The sequence below is a fragment of the Trichoplusia ni genome, chromosome 21 (genome assembly GCF_003590095.1).
Source record: "Trichoplusia ni isolate ovarian cell line Hi5 chromosome 21, tn1, whole genome shotgun sequence".
Lineage (NCBI taxonomy): Eukaryota > Metazoa > Arthropoda > Insecta > Lepidoptera > Noctuidae > Trichoplusia > Trichoplusia ni.
In genome coordinates, this window is record NC_039498.1 from 7,405,227 (window position 1) to 7,417,565 (window position 12,339).

At 36.2% G+C, this 12,339-nt stretch overlaps 1 protein-coding gene across 1 annotated transcript; it reads left to right on the forward strand.

Moving 5' to 3' along the window:
- The first annotated feature begins 3,204 nt into the window (after positions 1 to 3,204).
- Positions 3,205 to 12,122, forward strand: LOC113504254 (homeobox protein unplugged-like). Its single transcript, XM_026886470.1, has 3 exons — positions 3,205 to 3,634; positions 10,658 to 10,845; positions 11,635 to 12,122. The coding sequence occupies exons 1-3, from the start codon at positions 3,271 to 3,273 to the stop codon at positions 12,007 to 12,009; spliced, it is 927 nt and encodes a 308-aa protein (XP_026742271.1). The 5' UTR covers positions 3,205 to 3,270; the 3' UTR covers positions 12,010 to 12,122.
- Positions 12,123 to 12,339: the final 217 nt, after the last annotated feature.

Here is a 12,339-nt window from a genome sequence, read left to right on the forward strand (position 1 = left end):
ATGTACGAAATAGAAGTTAAACCTACTAATGGAGTAATAGGTATATAGTTATGGAGATTAGCATACGATTTCTAGTGGGTTTTGTTCTAGCTGTTGCCCGCGATTGAACTACAAATCGAAAATGATTACATGGGATCATAATTTTGGGAAAATATATGTCCTATATGTTAATTCTGGTTGGATACTATCTGTGTACAAAGTTTCGTCTGAATCCGTTAAGTTGTTTTTGCGTGAAAGCGGAACAAACATCCATACATGCAAATTTTCGCGTTTATAATATTAGTAATATGATTAAGATTCTCTTGTGAAAGATTGCCACATATCGAATGCAGGGTGTGTTGGGAATTAAAAAGTAATTTGATCCAAATTAAAATATCTAAAACATATCCTTGATAAAAGCCCCTCACAAGTTTAGGTTAAAAAAAGCCTGTATTTGCCACTATAATTTACAAGTTAGTGACTACAATTAAATAGAGTTTCATAATCAATAGGATGGATGTCATCACCTTTGCCTATATGTCCTTTTTTAAGTTAGCTACAGTCGACATTTCCTAACTGGCCTAAGCCTAACGCTAAGAAGAAATGTCGAAACAAACTCAGGGGCCATCACGTCTCTCTTAAAGTCAGACAATGTAGTTTTCCGTAATGAGTAAATAACGGCCTTTTCTGGACTGGCAAAAAGGCAATCAATATTCTATAGGTACTCAATTTTTTAATTACTTCAATAAGAACATAATAAGTATTTTGTATTTCCGTTCAAGGTTTTATTAAATCTTAAAGTCCATAAAGTCAAAATAACTTCTCATCAACAAAAACCCATCCTCATCAAATTCTTCATCTTCACCATCAACCATCTCTATGTGTCTGTCAGGGTATGAATAATGTCCCCATCACCATCAGCGGTGTACCAAATAGCCACAATCAATTTAGTGGGGGCTAAGTGGGGGTGGGGACAAATTGCTCTCTAATGACCAGCTCTCCGCGAACTGGCCGTGCTGGGTTTAGACGGGATAGTAAACACTGGAATGGTAGTAGAGGCTAGTAGGTTTATTGTTGAGATTTTTGTGTTCAAAATATTTATAACTTTAAACTTGATTCCTTCCTTGCTGAGCTTAAATAATACCATGGTTTTCTATAACATATTTATGATTATTGTGTAATTTAAATTTGTCTCTTTTTCTTGAGTTCTATTCAGTATGGCTTCGTAATTATGGTTTGGTTCAAAGTTTCGTTTGTCAGACTTTCAAGTGAATGTATGATGTAGACTGTAGAGTATTGTAATTTTCTAGTAACGAAGGTGATAATTAGACTCCAACTAGAGCCAGTCAAACCAAATTATTTTGAGACAGATTTCATGTCACATGTTACCAACTTATGTACTACTAGCTGTTGCGAGCACGCCCGCTACAAATAAAAAATTATCCCACGGGGATATGAAACTGTCCCAAATTTTAAACTATCTTTATACCAAGTTTCTTCTAAATCTGTTCAGTGATTTTTGTGTGGATGCTATCGCTTTTACAATATAAGTAGGATAGTAGGATTTACCCCGCCATCAAATGCATCACCCCACTAAAAACAAACGAACCAAAATACATTCCAACAAATCTCAAAAAGTCCATTAAAATTAAAAATATCAATTACAAACACTAAAAACAACTATAGTTATAATTCATGGCGTACACGTGACGTAACACAGGAGCTAGCATCCCCAGTCCCACATCCCCTGAGAGCAACAGATTTGAGTAAAGCGACTGAATGACTGACAACCACTTAAAACTCACCAGAGATTGTATTAATTAGCATATTGTACTGGTGTTTGTTTACTAGCTGTGCGACGCGGTATTACTTGGATTTGTTTTTCTTGGGCATGATTTTCATAACTTGGATAATTTTTTGTTTTTAGAGTTACTCTGAAAGCAGGTTAAACTGCCTTAATTTAACTCATTTTATATCGGCCTTTATTGTTTAGCTTTCAAATGTAAAAAGATAGTCAAATGTGTGTAGTATTAATGCTAAAAAAAAACTTTTGCAGTAGTCAAATTTTTTTTTTTCTGTTTTTTTAAACCGATTATCTGGATGAAGACTTTATGTTTCATGTACATGTTATTGATAGATGTGTAAGTGTCAGTATGTTAAAGAATAAGGAATATTGTGTGTCTTGGCATAATAGGTTGTAAAAGAAGCAAACCAATACCATCCATCGTCAAACATGACTATCATGTTATAAGATGCTGCCCGCGACTTCGTTCCCGTGGGTAGAAGATATAAGTTATGATTTATACCTGCCCTATTTTTTTTCAAATTTCCCATTGTATCTTCGCTCCTATTAGTCGCAACGTGATGGTTTATAGCCTAAAGCCTTCCTCGATGAATGGTCTATTCAACACAAAAAGAATTTTTCAATTTGGACCAGTAGTTCCTGAGATTAGCGCGTTCAAACAAACAAACTCTTCAGCTTTATATATTAGTATAAGTAAGTAAGTATAGATAAAAACATTTTCTGTTTGCCATATTTTTAGATTTACTCCTAAAATAACTAAAATCGGAAGAAAGTAACGAATCCATACCAAACGCAGCACAAAACGATAAAAGTTCGACTCGGCGCTGACATCGACAAAACATCGTGATCACCAATTACCGATGTACTCTGCCTCCACAAATACCAATACCTTTGGCTCTTTCTAACATATACAAAAGTCACTTTCTGACCCTTTCGCACACACACAAAAGAGTTCCTAATCATTTCTTACTCAGACTAAGAAGGTTGCGAGTGGAGATGTGTGTAAGTAATTTTAAATCTTATGTAGTGTAAAATAGAGTTTAAATTCGATAATAGGTTAGATTTTTCTGAACCCGACCATTGTTTAGCCAAAATTATCTCTAAGGCAAGCAGATAAGGTTGATTTTCGATATTTTTTTCGTGATAATAGGCTTGTTAGCGATGCATTAAACGGATAATAATAGAAGTATTATGAGGGTCGCAATAAAGCTTACATTCCCTTGTCCGGTTGTAATAAAATAAAATAACGTTTTGACTACACCCTGTAGTAGGCGTGGCGAGTGAGTGAGCGCGGGCAACTCGCCGGGCACAGACGTATGCACGCGACAATTTAAATCGAGAATTTATTTTTAAAAATACATTTTTAAACCGCAAACAATTTTTACAACAGTGATTTGTTTTTAAATAAGTGATATAATAGTGTTGTGTTAAAATAAATATGGACAGATAAAGCAATAAAATTAAGACTGAAAAGTGATTGTGTGATAATGGAATCAAATTTAGACTTATCAGAAACTCAGACGCAGAAGAAAATCCCTAAGCCGTTTTCTATAGAATCGCTGATCGGGGATAGAAAATCACCGGAGATTGACATTGAGAACAACGTATCAGAAAGTTCTAAGACTTCAGAAGATGAAGAAAATGAGAGATTGGATGGATTGAACCAGATGAGATATTACGCTCCGTTCCTTCAGCAAAATGGTTTCCCATTTTTGTTGGGCTATCCTGAACCTTGGTTGAGGGTGTTGGGGACTGTTCCAACTCCAGCAAGAGATCGGGAAGAAAAGAGAGAAAGCCCTGTCAGTGTTGGGAGCGAGGCGGAGAGCGATGGCGGAGAGGATACTAACCCAGGTTTGTGTTTTTAAGTTTTATCGCAAATGGTGCAGCAGTTTTAGAGATGAAAAGGAAAACATCAAATTATCAAACATTAATTATTTGTTAACAGCCACATTAGTTTTAAAATCCGACTCGGAAGTGTAAGTGCCCGCCTCCGAGATAAGGAGTGCTGTTACATTATTCATTTAAATGATTATCTTTACCTAATTAAACGTTGCTGTAATTACTTGTATATGTACCAGTGTGTTATGACAAGAAGGTTGAATTCGAAAGTTCCTTGATTGTTTTGTGTACACAAATACTATAAACATAAGACATAGGTCACATAGGCTCAGATGTAGCTCAAATTGTATTGAAATAACATACATTTCTTTTTATTCGTAGCTAATGATTCATGACTTTCTAATTTTGTCTTCATATCTATGCTCTATACTAATATACAAAAGCTGAAGAGTTTGTTTGTTTGTTTGTTTGAACGCGCTAATCTCAGGAACTACTGGTTCAAATTGAAAAAATCTTTGCGTTCAACAGACCATTAATTGAGGAAGGTTTTAGGCTATATAACATCACGCTGCAACTAATAGGAGCGAAGATACAATGGAAAATGTGGCAAAAACGGGGAAAAATATTAATCTTCGAGGGCTTTCGTTAAAAAATTCCTAATTTATATCTTCTAACCACGGGGACGAAGTCGCGGACAACAGCTAGTTATAAATACTAGTTATAAATAAACTCATCCTATTGCGATCCATTAACAGACATAGGCCTCCCCAAAGTTGCGTTACAACACCCAGTCCTCCGCCCTTTGCTTAAAACTGAGCTACCATATTATATTTGTTTCAATCTATTTTCACTATAACTAAGAGTCTATTCTTTGCTGCAACGTAAACCTCAGAAATGGAAGGAAGTTTTTGATAGTATATTGATCGATGAAACTATGTCTCATTACTCGTATTTATTGCATTACTTTTGGACACGAGATTGAATTGTAAGCGGTTTTTCGACATTAGCGCTTTTAGATTTGTAGGTAACTGGTCTACTCATTCTAGAGAAGGGTGGATGCGGTGGGCAAGAGATAGGAGAACACCATAAACAAAGGAAGGCCTTTACTCAGCTGTGGGTTATACATATATAGATAAGGATGATAATAAAACGATGATGAAACAAACATAAATACATACAAACAGATCAAACTAAAAGCCTCCTTTTTTAAGTCTGTTTATAAAAATCTTAATATTCCGCCCGCGGTGTCTCAAACAAACATCAACATTAATGCATAGAGACTAGTTTAAGATATGGCAAAATACAGCCGTGTTTACCTTTATCACTTAATTTCGGGTAGCATATATATTTTTCAATCAGCTCTGCAAAATTTGTATAAGTAATTATAGATCTTTCAAGAATTTGCCTTTTTCCTCTTTCCATTCCATTTTAATGCCGTGTTTCCGACGGTAAATTTTGCAAAATACGTTCGTTTACAAGTGAAACTTCTGCTCCGTTGAGCTTAGATAGATGCTCAAATTGCTAGTTTTGGGATAAAATAGTATTAATATTAAAAGTAACATGTTTTCCGTTCGATTTAAGATTATGCCTGCATGTTTTTTTTATATTTTATGTTACGTCCTAATATTTATTTGGCCCTCTTTGCGACTTTCTCTTTTTAATGATAATGATCGCGATTTTCTTTTTATCTCGGTAAACAATTGTCTTTACTGGATTTTGATTTTAGTTAGCGTTACAAATAATAAGCGTTTCGCGCAAATCATACAACACTTTGGCTTGTTAGAAGATAGGATAGAGAATCGCTTAGTAATTTGGGGGAGCCCTTTGCCCAGCAATTTAAACCAGTAGGCTTTTTCAAATAAAACAATATAGGAGACTATCAAATGAGGGCAAAGAATATTTGTTTTATTGCTCTTATCGGCACTACTTAGACCTCCCATAAGAGCACCATGAAGCTATTTATCTTTGTAATCAAATCCTGTACTTATTTTTGGCGCAAAAATAACATTCCCTTCTACTCTACAACCTCCATTACACCTTTATTTCCCTTCGAGATCTTCCTCAAAACACATCCAGATCTGAACACCTCTATCTGCCGACGTCTCGTAACAGATTCCCTGAGTCCCGCCGATATATATCTCGTGAATGATGACGTATCGACGTCAGACACGCCTTCAAAGCATTACCAACACACCTTGGATGTTGGAGCTCGTCTTTGCGACGGTTTTAACCGACTGCATCCGAAGGTTGGGTATGTTTTAGTATAAGGTAATATTTATGCCACAATTCAGAGAGTACTTAACAGTGGTAAATTGAATTTGTTAACAAATCCGCTTGAATAATTGGTGGTCTAATCTATTAAATGTAATGTGAATCTGATTATTTTTTAGTTTAGTTAATGTCATGAAAACCAGATTTAAAAAATAGAGGTCCAAAATATATACCATTTATGGCATGAATGCTTTCCGAAACACGAAGGAACTCGTTATGACAAAGTTGGTCACCCATCTACGGACCAACCGCGTCCAGAGTAGCTTAGCCTGTGATCGACTCACTTCTTTCTCTCTTGGGCTGTACAACTAATTATTTACGTTGTCAGCAATGATTTTCAGCGTGGCTCAAAAAAATCTAGGTTCGATTGAGGGTATCAAACCAGGCCAGGGCAATATCTTTTTCTACTTAGTAGTACTCGCTTAATGCCTAGCTATCTGGCCTACACATTTCTGGTAAAGTAGGGATAAAGCTAAGTTCGCATAAAAATTACAACAATTCGTCATACCCAATTCTGTACTCTGAGGTTCCAATTTTCCCACTCGACCCCAGGCCCTTACCATAAAATCAACAAATAACCCAATTAGAAATGGCTGCTTGACATTTAAAGAGATTATTTCACGCCACTAGGACGCATCTGTAGCGTGAAATTGACGCGAGCTGTTCACTTTTGGCGGGAATTCGCCAGGTGACAGCTGTCAATTTGACCTTTTTTATGATACGTATTTTTGTGACTCGTAGATATGACCTAAAGAACTTGTTGTATGATTTAATAAATAAATACCGTTTTTTTCTCGATTTTTTAAATTAGTGAGTCACCGCCACGCGTTTATAACCTTTGGAGGTCCTTTTTAAGCGATTCACATAAATTTGGCAGTACGGAGATGAATATCTTTCATTAGGTACTTGCTTGTCAAGCAAGTTAGTAAGTATATCTAACTTTGCAATAATACTGCAGACACTCGAGTACCTATCCATCAAAAAGAAAAATAAAATCGTAAATTTATTATAGTTTTGTTCTAAATTATAATTCAATATGGTTATTTCAAAGAGTCCGTTCAAAAATAATTGGGCGCGAAATGTTGGATGCATTGGGGATCAATACCTCGACCCATACCTACTTTGTAAATTCAATAGATTTTTTATTTGATCTACACTTATAAGATGTTTAGTGTTTACGGATGTACATTATATGTCATATTATGTATGAAACCAACAAATCTAAATCTCGATTTACCTACGGAAAATAAAAATATTGTGTAGTATCGTTAGAATAAATTTAAATTTTATCTTTATTAATCACTTTTGCTGCTCCATAAATAGTGTTCATACACTTTCGATAAAGCACATCAAAAGTTCCGAAAATTTTAAATACAAGAATCCTTGACATGAACATGAAATCGAATAAAAACCGAAAACTTGCAATGTTAGAATTTATGTAACATAAAATAATTTGCGGATGCGAGCAGCCGAAGATAGATCTAGATGGTGTTCAATAGGGGAGGCCTATGTCCAGCAGTAGACGAATATGGGCTGATGATGATGATGATGAAAATAATTTTAAACCGACTCTACAGTTTATACCTTTGTTTGCATTATGTAGGAAACTAGGAAATACAAATCCCACATGTGCGACACACGCTAAATTATTCCTTCCGTCGGGAAGATTCTTATTTTAATAAAAACTTTAAGCACAGATCTCATTGTAAATACCGAAAAAGGAGGCACACTTTTCACTGTTGTATAAAAACAGCATGCTGTCACGCAAAAGAGAATTTTAAAACAATACTTAATAAAATTATGTGAGAAAATTCCGTCGAAATCTATAAAACTCAATAACAAGACAATTCAGCTTAACCATAAAACGAAATTTACAATCATCACAAAAAAGTGAAATAAACAAATACATCAATCGCACTACAATACCCAATCCGTCTCGTTCGAGGAAAACTGCCAAAGTGACAGCGAGAAAATTTAAACTGAAATAAATCGTGACCGCCATTTTGATTTGGTAATCGATTCATCTGATTCGAGTAAATCGAGTACACAATCGATTTAACTCGCCGCTACATTCTATAAATTTAAAATTCGAATCGCGAATGCGCGGGGCTTTATGCATTTACAAAGTACGTTTGCAGTTGTGTTTTGGTTTTCTCGTTGTTATCTGTGCATTATGGCGGCAATATTAAAATGGCGGACTTTACAATTCGTTTAGCGCTCTCGATAACTGTCAATCGATGTGCGCTCGTGAGGAATAAATATATTTATTTGTTAAAGGGAGCCTTTATCGCTGTGTTCATGGAAATCGAGTTTGTTGGATGTTTTTTAAGATGGTAAAATATAAGGAAAGATGTTTTAATTTGTTTGTTATAAAAATGGTAGCTATTGAGTTATTGATTTTACCTTTTTTTATCCAAGCTATACAGGCTATGTTTATACTGCAAAACAAATTGATTTAAATTGAATCAAATATACAAATCGGGGCCATAATTCTAACTTTTTAATTAGGTACTTGCTTCAATAATTAATTACTATTGCTATATTCCTAACTTACCACTGCCGTTTTATTATAAGCTCTTGTGGTCTGTGGCAAGTTTCCAATACCCCAAGCTAAGGATCAATACATTGATGCAGCATTCATGTTTCTTACTTCCTCATTAATAGTTATTATTGTTTCTTTGTATCATTTAAGTGCTGGCAGTGAAGTACTTCGCACCAGTTGTCGAGAAGGTTATTTCAGGGTTTCAAGTGAACCATAGTTACAATAAAATTATGTCCGAGAGGGTTACCTCAGCTCCGGTACACAGAGGGCAAAGGAAAGAACACTTGATGAGAAATGAGTCAGTTTTAAAAGGCAGTTTTTGGTAATTTTTTATGGTAAACTAGCTTTCCGCCCGCGGCTTCACCCGCGTCGACGTCGGTTATATCGCGTTTCCAAGATAACTCTTCAAAAGTCCGGGATAAAAACTATCCTATGTTCTTTCCCAACGTCAACTCTATCTCTGTACCAAATTTCATTAAAATGAGTTGAGTGGTTTAGACGTGAAAGTGCGTAACAGACAGACAGACAGACAGAGTTACTTTCGCATTTTTAATATTAGTAGGGAAGTAGGGATTTGGCGCCTTTTGAAATAGAATTATACCAATTTGTCGAACGGAATTCTTCTAGGCCCAAAAATGTCTTTAAATCATCGGATATATTTAAGGTTTTTACTCATAAAGCTTTGACTAACTAAAAGTGAGCAAAATTCTCGACTTTTAAGTGATTATACAAAATAAAAATCAATATTCTATCTCATTCATAACAACCATGTCTCAGCTTTAGCCTACTATCATATTAAGTCACTGTACATTAGCCACCTACTACTACTACTACAAAAAACTATAAATTAAAGATTACTTTTTCCCAAAACAATAATCTTTATTTCGGTCACCATTTAGCTTCCCCTCACAATCTGAGGTTGGTCCGAGGAGGCGTGGCGCTGACTCGGCCGGCCATAGCTTTTTATAGACCATTCGGACGAACTGAGACGTCGCAAAAACTGGGGAGACTGACACACGACAAAATACCAAATTACGTTTGAGTTTTGAAGGGAAAGTTTCTTGGTTACGTTGAGAGGATGAAAAGTTCTTGAGAAAAATATTTGCGTGGGTCTGTGCGCTGATCGAAAATGGTTGACTTAAATGTTTCTCAAACGGTTTCGTGTTTCAATATCCAATGTTTATTGCTTCCATAATGTATATTTTAATAGTTGGTAGGTTAGGCATAGAAACAATTATGGACGCTACTGGGCGCATATTTGTAGAGAGGAAGAATGCTTTCTTATTAACTAAATGATGTTGTTTATTGCTAGTTGGATGCATTTTGTGGTATGATATAGAGGTTTTTAGGACTCTTATACAGACTGAATTCATAACCACCACGGAACCCATTTTTTTATTAATTAGTCCTAAAATGATGAATTTCTATGAAAACAAAGGTCTATTGAATCAATTAGAAAATTTAAGTTTCATACTTATAGTTATTACAAACATTGGCACCATAATTTTAAACAAACGAATAACATTTATCATGTAAAATTGTTTGAACATTCGTAAGTAAATGTTGCATCAAATTGAGCTATCAAAACTCTTTGCTACATACTTCATGTAGCCACTGTCAGCTACCAACTGCACCGCAATAAACTCGGCTATTAGATCAGCAATGACAGATAAACTGCCGCCATTACAGAATGCGCGGGAAATGGGGAGCGCTAATAGTTTTCCTGACAGATAGTCACAAATCATCTACTAATAGGTTCGGTTTTTTTGTAACATGAAAGTAATGAATCTACGTTTTTGGCTCGGTGTTGAGTATAAAGATATATTTACATACTTTTAAATGCGAATCTTTCGGAAAAACGGCCAAGAGCGAGACAGATTCGGGTCACAAGGAGTTCCGTACAAATAAGAAAAAAATGTATCACCGAATTTGCTTAGAAGATTTTAACCCATCGAATTGGTGATTGTATTAACCTCTGGTTATTCGAAAATTTATTTTTGCTGTAATAGTGGCAACATAATACAGTATCCGTGAAAATCAAGTCTAGTATCTGTCATGGTTAAAGAGATGACAGCCTGATGACAGACAGACCGACAGTCGGTCAGACTATGCGGGGCAGGATGTTGATCACAGATACTTGATCATTCTAAGGTGCACTACAACTCCTGATCAATTCAGACGACAATTTGACATGTCTAGATGATAATATTTTTATCCCACAGGTAATGAATCCGAGGCAGACCCAGAAGACTCAGCGGACAACCCTCGCGAGAGCAAGGCGCGCCGGCGCCGCACCGCCTTCACCTCGGAGCAGCTGCTGGAGCTGGAGCGGGAGTTCCACGCCAAGAAGTACCTCAGCCTCACCGAGAGGTCGCAGATAGCGTCCGCGCTGAAGCTTAGTGAAGTACAGGTAACGACTTACAAATAAAAAAATAGATGAAAAATATCACCACTTTTAAATGGTTTGACAGATTTTTCCAAACTTTTGTCTAAGGTCACTCGCACATAAGATACTCCTTTCATACGAAACAAATTAAGTTAAAATGTAAATTAAGGTGATGCTCAACACTTCAAACAGCTGGACGAATTTAGACATTCGAGGTGTCGCCGAATTTGACAGAATTGTGGTAATGACATATATTATTTGACGACCTCCGTGGTCGAGTGGCATAAGCACCGGTTTCAAGGTGTCGCTAGCTCTGAGGTCCCGGGTTCGATCCCCGGTCGGGTCAATGTAAAAATTCACATTTCTACATTGTCTCGGGTCTGGGTGTTTGTGGTACCTTCGTTGTATCTGAATTCCATAACACAAGTGCTTCAGCAACTTACTTTGGGTTCAGAACAATGTATGTGATGTTGTCCGCATTTATTATTTATTATTATTATTATCAAATTTATCGAAGCGGCTATAAAAATGAACAATAAATGGGAAGGACTTGTTGTTCTCATAATAGAACAATGTATGTAGATTTTGATCAAAATGTATTGAAATTGCAACCTATCAGCAAAATATCATAAATCATTCAAGACACGACGGTATTTGTGTTAGGTAAATAGTGTTGCCATGATAAATTCAAAATGAAAACATACAAATTACACAACACTAAAACTAGTTCACAGCGCCATCAATATTTTGTAAAACTAGATCTAAGACTGCTAGCTAAGTTTACAACCATTCAAATTATCTCTTCTTCCACAGGTAAAAATATGGTTCCAAAATCGTCGAGCGAAATGGAAACGGGTGAAAGCCGGCCTCGCGTCCGGCAGCCACTCCAGCAAGAATACGTCAGGGACCAAGATAGTGGTCCCGATACCTGTTCACGTGAACCGGTTCGCAATCAGGACCCAGCATCACCAGATGGAGAAACAGAACCTACAATACAGGCTGGATAGGCAACAGCCTTTGCCTGGCAGCCTACTCCAATCGCAGACGTCGGCCTTCCTCAGCGCGACGAAAATCGATTCGAATCGTCTCGATCGCGAATCGATACTGAATCGCAACCCCTATGACGTCCCTGGGCGAATGTCAATGAGCAATAATTTGAGACAGTTCCAAAACGGACGGCCGAGTTAATTTTTAGTGATGTATTTATTTTTGTCGATTTGGTTTTTCGAGCTGATTCGTTTTGACGTTATTTTGAATTGATTCCAAAGAAACAGTGCTGGCTCTATTTTCCAAGTTAAAACAAAAATTTAAGTATACATATAGTATATTTGTGAATATAGGTAATGTTGAATTTTAAATAACATTTGCTGAAATCCTTCGTATATAAACGTGCCCAGAAATGGTTCAATACTGAATGAATAGCATAAATGCATTCAAATGACAATTCTTTTTAATATGTCTGTATGTTTGTAAAACCCCCGCCACACAAGGATTAAATTCCTTACTGCGGGAGTGGTT